Here is an 18,441-nt window from a genome sequence, read left to right as displayed (position 1 = left end):
AACCTCATTTTTATTTTTCTAAAGCATTCAATACTGCAGCGAAAGTTTCTTAACATTGACGGCTTTTTCACTTTTCAGCAAATAGCCAGGAGCGCCACTGCAATAACTACAGGGAGCAGCACAAAGGCAAGTTGTGCAGAAGCACACTTCAGAGACTGGCACGAACAAGAAGTCAGCATGGTGCTAAGTGACATCATTACAAACGAGCACCAAGTTGCAGGACAGTCTGGTTTCTTCTAGGGAGGAACATTAAATCTAAGGATGGCAAGCTTTCCTTCCTCAAGAGCAAATTACAGGTTGGAGAGCCAAGGCTACTTCATCCAGCATTGTGAAAACCATCGGACACAAGTAAGTACTTCACAATCCGCAAATCAAGACAACTTTCGTAGTTCACAAATGCATTTCACTTTTTCTTACACTGTTTCCTGAAATGCTGCCTCTTCTGTTATTCTCGTGTGTGGTATTTAAATTAACTTCTCAATTCCAGAATTAAACTCCTTTAACAAAATTCAGGCAGAGTGCTAACTAGTTAATGGACTGCTAGTACAGAGCAATTTTGAAAGCTATCTTTGAAACATACTGTTCAACTGAGACAGGTCTCATTTTAGTATTTTACAGTTACTCAGTTTACAAAAGGCAGGATAAGGGGGTTAGTATTTTGCTACATAAGAAACAAATCAGATGGAAGCCCTTTTGGACACGGCTTTGGTATGGTTTCTCTAGAAGATACAGACCCAGCAGGCAAACTATAATTTTGTGGTTATTGCACCTTTTGGTCAAAAGTGGCTGCCTGAACTTTAGGAACCACAAAGCAGAGAGGGCTCTGTTGCCAAGAATGGAACATTTCAAAACCAAATTACCCAAATCTTGCATCTCTTTACAGCTACTTGGAGGGCCTGTAAATACCTCTGCACTGCAGGTCAAGAACTCCCCATGCAGAACCAACACTGCCACTCCTCCTGTCTCACCAACACCTGCAACAGTTTTTAGTGTGTGTATATACACACACACACACACATATATATATATATATATATATCTATATCTATATATCTCTCAACTGCAGTCCCCTCTAGTGGCTGGTTCACCAGGAAAGCAGCACTGAGTCCTCCAGGTCACAGGACAAAGGAGTACTAAAATCTAAGATGTAAAACCTCTCACTAATTCTAATAGGGATCTTCCAAGTTACCTAGTGCAGAGCAGGTCTTTCATGTACGCTTCTTCCCATCACTTAGCATTAAAGGAAAGGACACGTTCTCTTCTACACCTAATACACAGGAGCCTGTTAATCACGGTGTGGTACACAACACAGCTCCATTCTGCACTGCAGCTGTTTTGTCACATTTGATGTTTTGAGACGCTCAGCAGTATTTCTGAGGGTAGTTAGGATAAACTCCCCAGCACACTTATCTTCCCCTGAAAACAAGCAAAAGCAATCACTTATCTCACCAAGTGGAACATCTTCTGTTCTGCTCTTACACAATCTTTTATTGTTTCTCCAGATACCTGCAGTCGAGCTTTCTGCCCAAGAGCAGAATCATATGGGAACCTGCAAACATCCTTCTCCATTCTGGCAGAGACACACTGAGACATTATAAGTACAACCCACCCTGACCTGTCAAATTTACTGTGAAGGAAGACATCGCATATGACTCCACAGTGGCTCTCCATCCCCTCGAGACAAGGGCTCTGCAGGAGTACTATTCCCCTTCTGTCAAAGCTAAGCGTACATATTAATCCATCTGCATTCATGGAAGAGGTTTATGAGCCATCTAGATCATGCTACTCTATAGCTATAGTTACATTTTAGACAGCAAAAGCAATAAGCAAGCCTTCCAAAAGTTGTTGCAGCAGCATATCATTTTAGCAGAACCTTTTGATGCCAGTCAGAAGTACTGTTGAATGCATACTTTCAGGGGAATAGTCCTTCTTGAAAGACAAGGCTGTTTGGCTAAACAGAGGTTCTGTAAAATGCATTTGCAGCTTGGCATTTTGCACACAAGGTAAGGTCAGTAAAAAGCACTCTTACATGCCAGTGAGGACAGCCACCCACTGCTTTTCAGACAGCATATGTTTTCTGAAGGAGCAGGGAGTAAGAGCTCACCTAGCTAGGGTGGGAAGAAAGTTCGTGGATGAAGCAGACAAATTATTCCTTTGTAATTATACCGACAAACTCAGTGTGCGGACACCACGCATGCACTGAAGAGGTGGCAGAACTATGGCAGAATAGGCACTGCTATTGTTATGCCAGCCAAGTTCTCCCATAAACAAGCCCTAAAAATAATTTTCTAGATAAAACTGGGCTTGCAACATGAAGAAAGGAGACTTTAGACAAAACCTGCTTCACACCGTTCCCACCACTGCACACGGAACAGCAGTATCCTGCTGCCAAAGCTAGGCACAGCAGCACTGCCTTCCGCCTGCTGTTTTGTTGAACAACATTAGTTACTTAAAATTGAGAATAAAATAACTTTTAAACTGTATGAAGGTTGCATTTATGCTGAAATGCAGCAGGGCAAAAGTGAAGAAATGGTATCTTCAAAGAATTAAAGATTTTTCGTTGCTTGGACAGCCACTCTGAAGAGCTGGACTAGCTTGATGCACCCCAGACCACAGGGCAGTTGCTCACTGCACTCCAAGCCCCTAAGCCTTTGAAAAAAGTGAGGAAAATATACTGAGCAAGAGTCAGAAAATAGTTTTACTGATGTTCAATAAGTCTTACTCTTCAATATTTTAAATCTGTTGAATTGTGTGAAAGCATTCCCGATGAGCCTAGGAGACGCACGGGCTCGATTATCAAACACAGTGATACTAAGAGAGCAAAAATACATCAGCCAGTATCTGACTGTTCCCAGGTCGCTGCTGAAGTTTAAGCACATGAGCCAGCTGATGCCTCAAAGCACAATGAAGCACACAGGAGGGTTTCTGAAGTTTATTCCTAGTGGCACATTTCTTCAACACCTATGTTTGTCCCTTGCCATTTAGAATCAACAAGCACAAAACTCTCATGCAAAAACTATAGCAAGAGGACAAGGTTACTGAGGTGTAGTCATGAATACAGGCTATGAACTTACCCGGTGAAATCGATTACCTTTAATAGCAGACTAATGACCTTTAATGCATTTTAGTTACCACAGGTCAGTCCCATTTAAGCTGATCTTCCCACAGATTAGCTTTAGTCTTCAGTAACACCAGTCCGAGAGCCTTTGGGTTTTTATTAGAAAAAGGTGGCAGGGAACAGTTTTGCTGTTATTGCAAGTTTTTTGTTTGTCCATTGTTTGTTCTTTACACACACAAGAAGGCTTTCATTCTAACAGTCTTCACGTAAAAGGCCTGTTTATATTCAGTGGCATTTTACTGAAAAGCAAAAACTTCCGGGCTTCAAACAATAGGCCAAATTATACAGCAGGACAGTCATGCCATAGTCTGCCTTATTCTGTATCACCATCTCCAATTAACAGATCAAGTAAAGATAACAGTGTATGTTCACATAAGATCTAAACCTACATGGGCTATGTAACAGTAGCTGCTGCTTTTTTGACAAGCTTACCTTTTTAATTATTTAAGTATTAAATTTAATGTATTGAAATTCATTCAAACAAAATTTAAAAAGCAAATTTAACCGAACTTGCCATTTGTTTCAAGAGAATTGAAAAATGTGTTTTGCCTAGTTTCGCCTTAATTGAACTAGTGATAATTTAATTTTAAGTTGTACCATCTTACCTCAATCAATTTGTTGGCATGTTCACGGAAAACCTGGGCATATTCTTTAACTTCTTTTTCATTTCCATTCTTGGCAGCTTCAATCAATACTAAAAGTGGAACATTTGTTTCCAGAAAAGAGTCTGAGACATGGTCCATAACAGCTTTGCGGAGCTAAAATAAAAATAAAAGAATGAGTTATTTTTCAGTGGCTTTCTTTTACTGTATTAACATGTAAAGCTTGAAGTACTTTTGTCATTGATCTTTTTTCCATTGTATGACCAAGGCTTCCCCTGCACTAAGTCCTGTCTATACACTTTTTGCTTCAATTTAAATTAAATCTCCTTAAAAAAATGGATTAGTTATGTAAGTGCAAGTCACCAGTTTGGCCACAAATATTGATTTAGCAGCTCATATTGGTTTTGTATGAATAACTTTGCTGCTTTCCCTCAGCTGGTTAAACAACATGCTGATTTAACTTTTTAATTTTTCTACTAGAATAAAAACATTTTTCAACAAACTTGAACCATAGTCACACTTAGTTGAAAAGAGGAATGTATTGCTTTAAAAACCAACCAGAGATTCATATTACACAAATACAAAGAAAACAGGCTCTCAGAGATGAATACCACCGGAATTATAAAATGTACCTGATTATGTTCAAAATCCGTAAGTGAGAGTTGGGTTTTTTTAAAATCTCTCTTGCCACAAGGATGATTAAGAATCCCACATCTTTATTACACAGTTAACGGGGGATTACATTTCCACCCCGTGCTTCCCTGTGAACCAGGCACTGGAAGTTTCCAGCTTTTAATTTATTAAACACATGCAGGCAAGCCCACTAGAAACAAATCAACAGATAACATCTCCAAGAGGGCAAACATGCAGAAATGCACTCATTTGTCTCAACAAGTATCAACTTTATATATTAATTACTTGTCTGCGCAAGTCTCTGGTCTTCTTGGTCATTTTATCAATTGCAGAGTTCAGTGCATCACTTCTTTCTTTGCGTCCAGCCTGAAAAACAAGAGACAAAGAAGTAAACAGATATGCAGGGTCTCAAAGTAAAAAATTTAAAAAAAAGCATTATTCATTTCAAGTACATTGTCAGCTTCTTTATTTATTTGTATTTTTTAAAGTGATTACACACACTAGAGGTAAAGTCTCCACCTCCTTGATAAAACTCTGGCTGGTTTGAGCAGTCCAGTAACACCTGACACCTTAAGGTTTTACCTTTAGCGCTCTTCGGCTTGCTTTCAGGAGAAACGAATGGTTTCATAAATCTAGCAATCTTTTTTACTCCTGATCAGCTGGAGACCACATTCAACTTCTAATTTTAGATTCCTCTTTTCTGCCGTCTCTGTCAAACGCCCGACAGCTGGCACTGCATCAACCCTCAGCCTTCTACAGGCTCAGCTACAGGGATCGCCCAAGGCCAGCGGACCACACGCCAACATCTCACGCTGCCTTCAATCTGCAGGTCCGAGCAGTGCACACAGCCCACAGGGTTGCGCATCCGATGCAACACTGCTCCCCCACACGCCTTCACACCCAAGGCAAAAGACTGCTCTTGAGCCAAAAATCAATTACCTTAAAGGTAAAATCCTTATAATACATTTGTCACACATGAAATCCAATGTTTCAAGTATCCAGGCCCACCTGCCGAGAGCTGGCTTTCGCCAAGGTTCAAACCAGCAACTTTTGCATTAGCCCTGTTGTTAAAGACAGGACAAGGGGCCAAGAAGCAGTGGCAGCTTCTCTCTTTTTAAGCAGGGGCTGGGTCAAAAATACCCTAATTTGTATCAAATTGGGAGTGTCAGATAAAACAATGGTGGTGGTCTGGTTTTGCTGGGAGATTTTTCTGTATAATAGAGCTTAATATTAGAGTTTTGAAACACACTTTATGCAACTACAATACAATTTCTGAAGTTCAAAGCCACGATCAATACAATTACCCTGTTGAGAAGAAAAACCATTCACCCTCACTTTAGTGCTGCTATGGCAGTTATCAATTCTCCAGGTGACAGGCGTGTTTGAAATACCTGGATGAGCAGCCCTGAATCTAAAACAAGTAGTCCGCTTTACAGCAGAAATAAAAATTAAACAAAACTGGGGGTGAGGAGGGGAAATTAAGATGTTGCAATGTCATTGTAGTTTAAGCAATTATTGAAGATTTGTCACCTCCCTGATCAAGTCATTCGATTCTTATCACAAAAGATAACTGAAGTGTGACTGAAATTAAAACCAGGAGCTCGTTCCGACTACACCACAGCCTTCAGCAGACCTGGCAGTAGTCTGTTCTTCACTCCACATTCTAAAATCAAAGCTGAAGTCTCTAAATAAAGTGGAGATTACTGCTACTTATTTATTGAACAGTTTGCTGTCCCCATCCATGCTTGGTGGATATGAAACCAAAATACAGTTAGGCTAGGAAGACCCCGTTCAGCTTGCTCTGAGGTTGCTTTGTTCCAAGCTGCCACTCCGGGTTTGCTGCTGGTGGTGGGTGCTGCCTGCACCCCAAGGAGGGCAGCTGGCTCCTCGCAGCAGGCAAGGCACCCCAAAATCTGAAACCTGCCAGTTGGCACTGCTTCAACTAACAAAAAAGCCTGCTCCAAGAGATAAACCTGCAATTGCAGCCGCTTGCTCTTTCTGATGTTTTCACACCAGTTTACCTACTGCAACGTGACTACCTCACTGAACACAGGGCACCCCCATCCCACACACTTTTTTTTTTTTTCCCAAGAATATCTTTGGATCCAAGATATATACTCATGTATTATGTAGAAAGTCAAACATTCAGCTATTCCAGGAAGTGCCATTTTACTTCTCCCTGGGTGCCCCTACACTACCACTTTAGCGCGAAGCAGGAGCACGCTTTTGAAGCGAGTCCACCCATCGCTTCCACTTTGCTGTCCCTGGCTTCACAGCCCTGAACAGTCTTGGTGCATGAGGGCCAGACACCTTTAGGATGAGAGGAAACCCAAGAGATGGCTTCCACTAATGGACACTCAGTTCATGAGACCAGACCACAGCCAGCCCTATGTAAAATGCCCTGAAAAGCATGCACGCACGCGTGAGCGCCTAACAGCACTGATTTCATACTGCTGATCCGTTCCTATTATGCTACACCACACATTAGCACAGAAAGAGCTGTATAATCTAAACCCATTAGATTTTAACAAGGCAGCACCAGTTTGTTTCCACCTTGTTGGCATTCAGAAATTCTACTATAGAAGCTTGTCAAAAGTATTAACAGAATTTCCTTCTGAAGGTCACAACACAAAATGCCCTGCTAACTTAGCTGTGGTAATTTAAGAATTTTAGTGCATATAGCTACTAATCCAGCTCCTTCGTTAGTGCTGGTGCAGTGGGGCCGAACAGGACAAACATGGTGGATGCCTGCACCTCTGTGGCTACAGAGATTCTGTTGTTATTAACATCTTAAATCATCACAGCCAGTTCTAACCAAGGTCCTGGCCCAGAGACAAGGATGTCAAGTTTTACCCGTATGACGTTTCTTGACCTTTTTTGCATAAAATGAAACATAAAACATGAACTGTGGGAGTAACTATGCCCCATTGGGCCAAGTGGAGGCGGCTGGTAGGACAGTGGTCGTTGGGAGTACATGAAGAGTTGTACAGCCTGTGGCTGCACGAACCCTCCAGGCACATAAAAGTCTTGAAGATCACCCTTGACCACAACAGTCGCTTTGTCCAGACTCCTCTCGCTCCATGAATTTTACCCACCGGTTCCACTCTACAGCTCAACAAGTCCCATTTGAGCTAGTCTCTCTCTCTCTCAAGTAATAGATCATGTTTTAACGGCTCCAAGTGACAGTTTACTACCTCTGGGTAATTTGTTCCAGTAACCAACTACCCTCACTATTAAAAAACTGTTCCTTGTCTGTAGTGTAAACTCTCACTGAGAAGCCAACTAATGACCCAGCAGCACAACACACGCCAGCCATCAGCTTCTTTTATCCATGCGATTAGAAAGACTCACAATAGCAAAGCCTGAATATTCATATTACTAATAGGATTTTTAGATATTCAGCACAAAACTCTTCTAGGAGAATCACAAGCTCTGCAGTCAGTAAGCAGCTAATAGATTCAGTAGATTTAATAGGATCATGTTGACCATGTCAGTCATTTTGCAGTATGATACCACAGCTGTGTCCAGTATCATGGACAATAAATTTAGCCACCAAGCAAATTTACTTTAAATCAAATCAGATCTTTATCAAAGAGACTTGAATTGGTGTTAAAAATTACTCATCCCCACCCGCCCCGTAATCTCTGCTCTTCCCACTACCGTTGCTACTCTGCTTGAAAAGCAATACAGGCAGTCACTGTCGCATCCTTGCTGTTCCAGCTCACACAGCAATCCCCACTAGGGTTTATTTTGATGGCTTAAAGCAAAGAAAGGGGATTTGTATACAGGGAGGCAAGTGGAATCACCGTCTCTGTCACAAAGCATTCCCTTTGTAGGCTTGCCATCTAAATTAAAACAAAACAAAAAAATACCCAAACTGAACCAAGCTTTTCCTGCAGCTACTGACGTTAAAATCTAACCCAAACTGATTTATAAAGGTAACAAGAGCAGGGGGGTGGGGGTGGTGCATGAATGTTGTCTTAAAGCCACTAGGATCAACAGCATACATATTACAGTGAGTTACTCAACGGTGTGTTTTTAGAGCCAAATATCAAAAACTTTCATTGTTAGTCTCAATGGTTCATCATCAGTTTAGGTTAAGCTCAGACCACAGAGCTACTGAGAGAAAGTGTGCCGCCTCCTACCCGGCCCCAGCCCTCACAGCATACAAACCCCTGCAGAGCCCAGCATCCCTGCTCCCCAAATCAGCACCCAGATGTAAGCCAGATGTGCCACCTAAAAAAGACTGTTTGCTTCAGGTTATCTGTGAATTGTCTTCTGTGCTGCTTGTACAACAGGCAGCATCGTGGCTAATGATGGTGATTTAACAAGTGAAAAATGAATGCTTGGCATAGCTTCCTCTGGGCAAGCAGTGGCAAAGGCAGTTGTATGTCAGCGCACCACCACTGAGCCGTGCTTCGTGGGGAGGCAGGAGATTTAATGCTCAGATTCAGTTTCTCACATGCTTCATTTCTGCCTTGACACATATCCTTTGTAGACAGGCAGTTAGGCTAACTGTCCACACCCCTCCCTTACCATGGCATTAGGGCTGCAAACAAATGCCAGATACAGTACTGCTGAGTCAAGACCAGGAAGGGTAAGCAGCCAGGTATGCCACACATGAATTTCAGCAGTGCTTTCATATCCCAGGTCTGCTGGTTGAGGAAGCAGGACTGCACACCGCTGGGCTGCAGGAAAAGTCTCCCACAGCAAGCCCATAGCTCAGCAAAGCACAAGGGCCGCATGGAATCACCTAGGGTTCAGCAAGGACTTGCATCAAAACAAAGATGCCTGCACTCCCCCTCCCGCAGAGCTTGCCATGCCTCACTGCTCCCACCCGACCCCCCCCTCCCCACCGCCAGGCTGCTGGCCCCACGCTGCCCTCGGCACCCACAGAGAGGGCAAGGCTGGCTCCTGCACTCATCCTGGTACAAAGGGGAATTAAAATGTGGGACCAGTGCCAGGTTCAGAGAGCTGCCAGACAGGGGAGGTGACAGCCACCACGCTATGCCACAGCATACGTGTGTCTTTCGCTCCTAGGAAGGCAGTGACACCCAACCTACAGTGCCCTGCCCCATCCCTCCCACCACCCTCGCCCAAAGGTAGCCTGCAGCTAGCCTGAAGAGCTGGACACATCTGTTGATGATGGATCGATCACCTTGGACATGCCTTCTCCTGACGTGTCTCGAGGCTCACTGCTAATCCAGCTCCATGGTGGCACATCCAAGTGATCACACATGCACAGAAATGCTACAGCCACACGTCTGCTCATCTCCTTTGCCTCACAGACTTACCGATGCAGCACTAAGACCATCTTTCAGCAAAAAAAGCAGCAAATAGGCCTGCGATCCTCAACAGGTTAACGTCCAGCAAAAATTAACGCTATCATTTCTTCAGGGAGAAGGGTGAGCTGTCTGTTTGCACGGTGCCACACATGGGGCTGCAAATCCCAGGTGCCCCGTCCTCGCCTGCAACTCCAGGGCTTGCCATCCTCCAACCCCACAGCACAGAAAGTCCTGCAGCCCACATCTACATCAAGTAAGATTAGCTTATTTGTTGTTCTTAATACACTAGGAAGGCTTCCACAAGATGTCAGCCTAACTAAATGACAACGCTAGCCTAAGGGTGCAATTCTACTTTTCCAGCACGTGGGTTTAGCAGGAAAACCAGTTCTGCTGCTGCTGCTGCTGCTTCTCCGGACATGGGGTAAGGGAGAAGCTCCCAAAAGGGTTATTTGGTCCTAGCAAGCTTATTCCTGGGGCAGACATGCCATTTTCCCTCTTCATGTTGCACATGACTATTCAGGCTGTTTCTTCAAAGCACCCGTTCTGGCAGAAGTCCCCAGATAGCACTTGTACATGGTTTTCCTCGTCATGCAAGTGGGTTTCCAGTATTGGGAGAAAGGCAATTGCATCAGTTTTGCCAGCAGCTGGGGTTTACTCCCAGCCTATTACGCCCTGAACCCCAGGCAGCTCTCAAGGAACAATGTGAATATTACTGCAGAGTTCCAGACTTAAGAAAATCAGACATTTGCTTTCAGTAATATCTGTTATTTCATGACAAGTGCACATAAAAACATGTTTCGCTAAGAAAAGCGCCCATAAAGTTCGTGTTAACAGTTTCCCAAACAGGGAACTTGCTGGCAAGGTGCTAAATAGCCCTTGTTTGGTTACGGGCCAAAGAACGGAGAGCTTTAGAAAGGAAGCAACTTACCGTGTTTGAACATTAACTCTTAACTCTGTGCCAAATAACACAACCTTAATGTGGGAGGAACCTACCAACAGATACTGATGCAAAAAGCAAAACGTTTTGAAAAGATACCCGATTTCAGCCTCCTGGTAATAGTCAAATGACGTAGCACAGGAGAGGTGTAACATTTGACCTTATAGCCATTGTCATTTTATTAATTACACCCTTTGGAATGTTGTTTTTAAATGTTACGTTGCTGTGTTTAGATGTTATTAAAATTCAAATCAACAATTCAAGACTTTGCACCAGATGAGCTGCTATGAGAAGCGCAACCACAGGTACCTCGGCACGGTAGATCCATCAGACAGCTGGCAACTGACAGCTAAGGCTGGATTTCAGCTTCTGTACTTCTTGTACAGTGAACATTAAACATGAAGAAACTCTTTAAACAGGTTTATGTAATTTCTTTGCATGTATTTCTTTCACTCTAGAGCAAATGTGAAAATATTTACAGTAGCAGAACAACTTGAGAAATTCATCTAGCATTTCCTAATTGTTTTACCGTGAGAGATAGTTACTTTCCTAATGGGTTGGGGTGTTTTGTTTTGCTTTGGGTTTTTTGGGTGGGCTTGAAGTTTTCTTTTTGTTTGTTTTCAGAGTTCACCTTTCCTATCCCTTTACTTCCCACTTAGTGCTTCCCTTCAGTGTGCTCTGGATGCGACAGCCCACCACAGAGAGGAAGTACCAGTCAGCATTACAATTATGCCATGGGACAGCAAAGGGAGAAGCAGGCAGAAAAACAAGTACCTCTAAGGAACCCAAGCTTACTGACAAAGGTAAATGGTCATTTTTATTTTAAAACCTTCTTTTGACACAATTCATCAACTTCTTCCATCAGCATGGGAAGCTTGTTATTCTCAGCTCATCCCGTATCTTGAAGTCCTAACTGATACCTCACCACTACAGAGCAAACATTTTCAAGTGCCTTCTACTACATTACTGCTTTATATCTTAAGGTGAAAATAGAAAAGCTCATCCAAGTTGCTTGGAGCAGGAAGCTAGCACCCCCCCCATCCACACCAAGTCAAGGCCAGAGCAGCTGTGCCGAAGGCCTTCCTGCATATGCATGCAAAAATCCTAAAAAAGTAAAAATTAAATCAAGTCTGTTCATTTACCTTTCAGAACCAGCTGTCCTGGAGAAGAGTTTGCTCCAGATAAAAGGGCAATGAACCTTTAAAACAAGCAGCCATGACAGCATATTTGCCTCCTCCTCACTGTGCGTGCCTGCTCCAGCCAAAGACCGGCCTGGCTGTAACCGCGTGGGCAGCTTTGCAGGGTCACGGTTTCTGCAAACGCAGATTTCTGCAACTCTAAAACACACAGGGTAATTGTTATGGACCTGCCCAGCAGTGAGATGCTAATGGCAGTAGTGTCCCCCCTTTTGCAGGTTACACACCAGAGTGTAAGCGGTGACCACAAGGAAGCCCTCAAAGAGCTCCGAGCCCCGACTGTAAATGCCAACCTCACAACATCCCCTCTGCACTCCAGTCCCAGCAAAAAGCAAGCAGAAAAGCCACCGTCTGGGGGGCAGGAGGGGGGGGGAAGATTCTCTAGTTTCATAACTGCATGCTGTCAAGCTGGCTTCCAATTAAATTTTTCCTGTGCCCTAGCGCAAGCTTTGCTTTTTCCAGAAATTTCTCATCGCTTGAAACATTTGCTCCTGTCCTTTGCTCCCTGGCTGGGTGCTGTACCTTCTGACACACCGCCTTCATCCAAATGACTGCTCTCTCCCTTTACCACTTTTGCAGGGACCACAGCCACACACAGTTGTTAGGCGTAGCTTTAAGCTGCCAAAGCCCTCTCACCCCTGTGAAAAGCTGGTGCTAACTGGCATCCTCTATTCAAACTGTGCACATTCTGCACCTGAAAGTTCCTTTTATGCAGCAATATTTAACAGAAAACTGGCAGCAGCCAGCACTAAGGCACTTCCAACCGCAGCTCTGCGCTGCTTTTAATGCCAGCGGAATACAGCCAGCACAGATGCAGGAGGGGGGAGCGGGGTGGTGCAAGTCTTTCCTAATCCTATCGTGGGGACGAAGGACTCCTACCGTTGATTTCCCCCCCCATCCCATCCCCCCCCCCCCCCCCCCCCCATCAGTGGTCTTTAACACGATCACAGTATGCACCACAATGCTTTAAAACAGCAAAGCTTCTGGAAAACCCAAACAAAAGGAACGTCACCAGGTGACGTCAGCCTATATACAGCCCTGTGTGGTCACAGCGCATAAGCAAATCCATTCTTGTACCGCTTCCCTGAAAAGCTTTTCAGTAAATGCACTCATGCTACTACAGGAGCTTCTCTCAGCAATAAGCCACCCATCTGCCATCAACAAGTTAGGACTAAAGGAAGCCACAGCTGCGGAAAAAGAAAACGTGAGCTTCAATTAAACAGCTGAGCAGCCACAGAGGACGAAAACTTGTCTTAAGAGTTGATTTAAAAATTGCAGACCTGTCAGAGGAGATCAAGCCAGTGATTTCAAAAGGAATATTCCAGGAGAGCATCGTGGATTCAATTTTGCACTAATATCAAAGGACACTAAACCCAGTAAATTATTCAAAGGCTATCTTACATTAGAGCCTTTTACAGACTCACCGTGTTGAGTCTAAAACTACGACTGAATGCAACCTCCAATGTACTCAAAAGAATGGGTAAGTTCCTGCGTTTCTATATACCTTGTATAATGAATGACCGGCTATGCTTTAAAGGAGCCGTTAGATGCTAAAGCAAATTTTTCTGCACTGAACCTTATGAAAAAAATGTTTTCCAATTGTGACACTGTAATGCTCCGTAATAGAGATAAAGACTCATCCTAAGTGTAATAACCAAGTATTCTGTTTTTCGTAGTAAGTTGTTTCTTGCATTTAGAATTAGCTTGTCGGAAATGCATGGCAATGTTATCTGCAGTGAAATCTTCCATCGTGATGTTCAAAGTGTACTGATAAGGCTATCCTATCTTGTTGTTTTCCTAAATTATATTCTGCAGGCTTACATTTCAAGTGGCCATTAGGGGCTCGTATGCTGGCAGCACTATATGCAATGAGTATGGTTTTAAAAATGCTGCCTGCCTTGGGCATGGCTTGTCCACCAAAATGTCGCTGTGAGAAGCTGCTCTTTTACTGTGACTCTCAGGGGTTTCACTCAGTGCCAAACACCACTGAAAAGGGCTCGCTAGGTTTGTCACTGAGGCACAATTATATTTCTGAACTTGAAAGGGATCAATTTGCAAGCTTCAGTCAACTTACTTGGCTTCACTTAGATCATAATCAAATTGCAACAGTCAGAGAAGATTCTTTTCAAGGACTGTATAAACTTAAGGAATTAGTCTTAAGTTCCAACAAAATCTTTCATTTGCCAAACACAACTTTTAGCCAACTGCTTAACCTGCAGAATTTGGACCTCTCTTTTAATCAGTTATCCTCTCTGCACCCCGAGCTCTTCTACGGCCTTCGCAAGCTACAGACCTTGCACTTGCGATCCAACTCTCTGCGGACCATCCCGGTCCGCCTGTTCTGGGACTGTCGTAGCCTGGAGTTCCTGGATTTGAGCACAAACCGCTTGCGAAGTTTGGCTCGCAATGGATTTGCGGGATTAATCAAGCTGAGGGAGCTTCACCTAGAGCACAACCAGCTGACAAAGATTAATTTTGCTCACTTCCTCCGGCTGAGCAGCCTGCACACCCTCTTCTTGCAGTGGAACAAAATTAGCAACTTGACATGTGGGATGGAGTGGACCTGGGGCACCTTAGAAAAGCTCGATTTGACTGGAAACGAGATCAAAGCCATTGACCTAACCGTCTTTGAAACTATGCCTAACCTTAAAACCCTCCTAATGGATAACAACAAGCTCACCACTCTGGATTCCAAGATCCTAAGTTCCCTGACAGCCCTCACCACCGTGGGCCTCTCCGGCAATCTGTGGGAATGCAGCCCAAAGATCTGCGCCTTGGCCACATGGTTGAGTGGCTTCCAAGGTCGGTGGGAGCACTCCATCCTCTGCCATAGCCCCGACCACACCCAGGGAGAGGACATTCTGGATGCAGTGTATGGTTTTCAGCTTTGCTGGAATTTATCGACTGTTGTTACGCCCGTGGCTACGACATACACAGCTCCAACTACCGAGTACACAAAAAGAATAAGCTCTTCTCATTTCCATATGGGAGACAAAGAGATTCCAACTACGGCAGGCATGGTCGTTACCACCGAAGAACATTTCCCTGAGCCAAACAATGCCATCTTCACTCAGAGGGTAATTACAGGAACAATGGCTTTATTGTTTTCTTTCTTTTTTATCATTTTTATAGTGTTCATCTCCAGGAAGTGCTGCCCTCCCACATTACGAAGAATTAGGCAGTGCTCAATGATCCAAAACCACAGGCAGCTCCGATCCCAAACACGGCTGCATATGGCAAATATATCAGACCAAGGACCCTATAACGAATATGAACCCACCCACGAAGGACCCTTCATCATCATTAATGGCTACGGACAGTGCAAGTGTCAGCAGCTGCCATATAAAGAATGTGAAGTATAATACCTACATGCCATCAAAAATTAAATCAGATAAGTAACCTATTTTAAAATTGTAGGGGACCTACATCAGATTCTAATTTTTACAAATGTTGACATAAAGCCTAATTTTCCAAGCTACTTAATGGAAACATTGTTTATGGAGTGGTGCCGTATTTTTAAGTTTTTTTAAAAAATAAATCCATAATATTTTCAGTGTTAAAGAAGCAATGATTACATTAAACTTGCACTCCTAATGTTTAAAAGTCTAAAGAGATGCTCACCTCAAACTATGTAAAATGTTTCATGTTATGTAATTATATGACTGTGTGTAAACATTTATACCCGAGTCTCCATATTCTACTTTTTCTAATGAGAACAGTCTGAGGGGAAGGATGCTGGATATCTGCACAGAGATCTGCGGGGGGACATACGCTCCGTTTGTTCCACTGCAGCTGTAGGATCCCAAACACTCCAGCTGGCTCCATTCACTTTAAAGGCAGCCGTGGAGGAAGATCTTCCTCCTCTGGTAATTTCATTCCAGTAAAAAAGGGGAGGGGAAACAAACAAACAAAAAAATAATAATGCAGAAAGAGCAACAAAGGTCCAGGTGGGGATTTAAAGTGCATTGGGAACCAGGGAATTTAGTTTAAATACAATTTTCCTATCTGCACATTCATAGTTTGGCTTGCTTAAACAGACCTGGCTAAAGATCACAACAGATACAGAAAGGAGCAGTTCACACGGTCACAAATTAGCAGGACAGTCACAAATTCGCAGGACAACTCTCCAGGTGCTTACAAAGTAGGCAGTGTAGCTTATTTAGGAAGGCTTAGTATGACGGGATCAATTCTAAATATTAAGCGCATTCAATTCTTATCAGCTCTCTGATTTGACTTGACAATGCTTTTCATGAATTCAGACTAATAACTTATGACTAGGAACAAACAGCATTTCAACACCTTTTCATGTGTAAATAACCTTAATGCAAGTTTTTCTTAATTAAAAGTAAATATCAGCCGGGAGGTTAAGGAGAAGAGGGAAGGAAGGAAGGAAGAAGCCTCTCTTTGTCCCCCCGCTGCCTCCCCCCAGCTGAGGCTTCCTCTCGCCTGGAAGCTATTTTCATGCACTAACTCCACTGGTTTCTCTGGAGACAGAATTAGCCCCTGTAATATAAGCTCTCATTTGTCCTCCTCTTCCAAAATTCAAGGTAATTACCATTTTTTTAAAAAAGCAACCTACACCTTCTTGTTAAGTTTGGATAATGTAATTAGTTTATAGAATAGTTCACTGAAAAATGTTTCATTTCTTACTTGACATGGGACAGAATCTAAACTAGTACGCTGTTTAAAAGAATCACCTATAAATATATACACACACACCCCTCATTCTTAAGGAGTAATTTGATTTCTTTAGCCAGAAGTACCATATTGCTATTTATACTATATTATGAAATTATATGTAAATATTTGCAGAACTATGCAGCGATGGTGGTACTCGGATGCCACGGGGGTGGGGGGTGGGGGGGTCTGCAAAGGATTACATTATTTTTAAGTCAACTGCTCAAATATTGTAAACATTCTAACCAAAGCTAAAAGGACCGGAGGGATGGAACATTTTTTTAATATAAATATATATATATACATGTCTGTATAACTTAAAAAAAAAATGTGTTGTGTCCAATGCTGCAGTGTTAAACAATTACCAGCACACACCGATGAAGAAATTCCTCACAGTGTTGACATACCTTGAACAAATCAGTAATTACAGTATGCTAATTGTGTTGTACTAAACTATTCTGCAAACTTTTTAAACAGAAAAAAAATCACTGCATAAAAATCTGTTAGCTATTTCACTCTGCTTTTATATATCTGTATTACCACTTAGTGAGCTATTTAGGGTGCAATTATACAACAGTTTGATGTTTTATTGTGGAATGAATTCGTCCAAGGCAATTACAGCAAGCTAAGTGACTTCTGTTAAGATTTTACATAAAGATTTTTCAATTACTGGTTTTGAAGATATTAATTTGCATCATTTTATTTTTACATGCAGTGCCCTTATTATAAAACAAATATTTTGTTTACTTCCTGTGACTCTGTACTTTAATGGAAAAGATTCAGTGAAGCCTAATGGTTTTCTATAGATACACCTTTGAACACTTCTGTTTATACTACAGTGAGCCGATTTACACCTATTCTAGGAAATCAATTACTGCTTTTAACTGAATACGATAAAACCTGTGGGGCAGGTGGACAAAGAGCAAAAATTCTGTTTGATGAAATCCCACACGAGCCAGAAAGCCAGACCTAAGCTGATAAGTACAAAAATGTATTGGTATCCAAGGATATTTAGCTGCTTGTAGAAAGACTTGCTTCGTTCCTTACCATGAGTAAGTGCTCGCAGCACTTCCCTGACATCCAGGCTTTTGCCCTGCTCTGGGCAGGTGAGCGTGCATCGCTTCCTCAGCAGCGACCTGCCCCTGACTGTGCACCTTCCCTTACCTCGCGTTAACCAACATGATGGTCTGCACCGGGGGAACTGGAAAGCAGACACTTTTGGAATGGTTTTCATGTACAGCTGCAGGGTACCAGCAGAGAAAGTTATAACTGAACTCGTTAATTACACTGGCAGCCAAATAGTCTGACTACACTACCATCAACCATCAGGTATCAATACTGAAACTCTGACATCCTCAGCTGCATTTGCAAGAAGGAATTCCACCTTCCTCCTCCACACCCAGCCAGAACCCCTTGCTGTGAGGCAGTTCAAAAGGTACCACGTCAGTCTTCCACATGGTAACAAGAAGTGGCTGCTTGACTGAAGTGCTGAGGTTCCTCCCAAGGAGGTGCTTTCCTAACACCCCAGCTCTGTGCAGAAACCCACTTCATCCTTATTAGCTTATAATTATGCCAAGAAGAGTAAAGACAGATGTTCCAGCAATGCTGGATTTAATCCTCCTCTCCATCCTAGCCACTCACGCCAATCTTCCAAGCATTACAGCACCGTTCCAGTGTCTCTCAAAGCAAACACACCCAGGCACCTAACGTCTCTCCCGCACCAGCATCCCCAGTTTCCACTGGTCCCAGTGCTGCTTTGGCTTGCAGACAGGAAAGCAGGAGGCCAGCAGACACAGCCTAGCACAGCACCGTTCAATTTTCCTTTGAGTCTGTACTACACACTAATACACAGCCCATCTCCAAAATGCCATGGTTTATATCTGCCATTTCCAAAAGCATTTGTTGCCAGGTTCCAGGCATAAGCAAAGCAATTCCACAAACATTACATTTAGGGTAACAGGTATCATAAAACTCGCAGAATGTCAAACACTGG

General features: G+C 43.0%; 2 protein-coding genes and 1 long non-coding RNA gene across 6 annotated transcripts in view; 2 read left to right on the top strand and 1 right to left on the bottom strand.

Moving 5' to 3' along the window:
• Positions 1-18,441, bottom strand: part of CTNNA1 (catenin alpha 1) — a 122,836-nt gene that overhangs the window by 47,686 nt on the left and 56,709 nt on the right. The window contains exons 1-3 of one of the 2 annotated variants that reach the window (XM_037396848.1): positions 11,718-11,829; positions 4,639-4,719; positions 3,724-3,876 (exon numbers count right to left, since the gene is read on the bottom strand). In XM_037396848.1, coding sequence (XP_037252745.1) covers positions 3,724-3,876; positions 4,639-4,671 — 186 coding nt within the window. In that variant the 5' untranslated portion in view covers positions 4,672-4,719; positions 11,718-11,829. Of the gene's footprint in view, positions 1-3,723; positions 3,877-4,638; positions 4,720-11,717; positions 11,830-18,441 lie in introns of those variants that run through there. The other variant, XM_037396847.1, reaches the window with a different exon arrangement.
• Positions 10,688-11,813, top strand: LOC119152103. The gene is made up of 3 exons (XR_005105669.1): positions 10,688-10,880; positions 11,235-11,378; positions 11,725-11,813. It is a non-coding gene; the product is annotated as an uncharacterized LOC119152103 (long non-coding RNA).
• LRRTM2 (leucine rich repeat transmembrane neuronal 2) lies at positions 12,703-17,117 on the top strand. Of its 3 annotated transcripts, none has more exons than XM_037396851.1 (2): positions 12,703-13,251; positions 14,036-17,117. In XM_037396851.1, exons 1-2 carry the CDS (start codon positions 13,222-13,224, stop codon positions 15,131-15,133), a joined length of 1,128 nt encoding a protein of 375 aa, XP_037252748.1. In that variant the 5' UTR covers positions 12,703-13,221; the 3' UTR covers positions 15,134-17,117. The 3 variants fall into 3 exon arrangements, with proteins under 3 accessions (XP_037252748.1, XP_037252747.1, XP_037252746.1); XM_037396850.1 differs by having other exon boundaries at positions 14,015-17,117; XM_037396849.1 differs by having other exon boundaries at positions 13,587-17,117.

Source organism: Falco rusticolus, chromosome 8 (assembly GCF_015220075.1).
Source record: "Falco rusticolus isolate bFalRus1 chromosome 8, bFalRus1.pri, whole genome shotgun sequence".
NCBI lineage: Eukaryota > Metazoa > Chordata > Aves > Falconiformes > Falconidae > Falco > Falco rusticolus.
The sequence above is the reverse complement of the archived record's forward strand: the minus strand, read 5'-3'. Positions and strand labels throughout refer to the sequence as shown.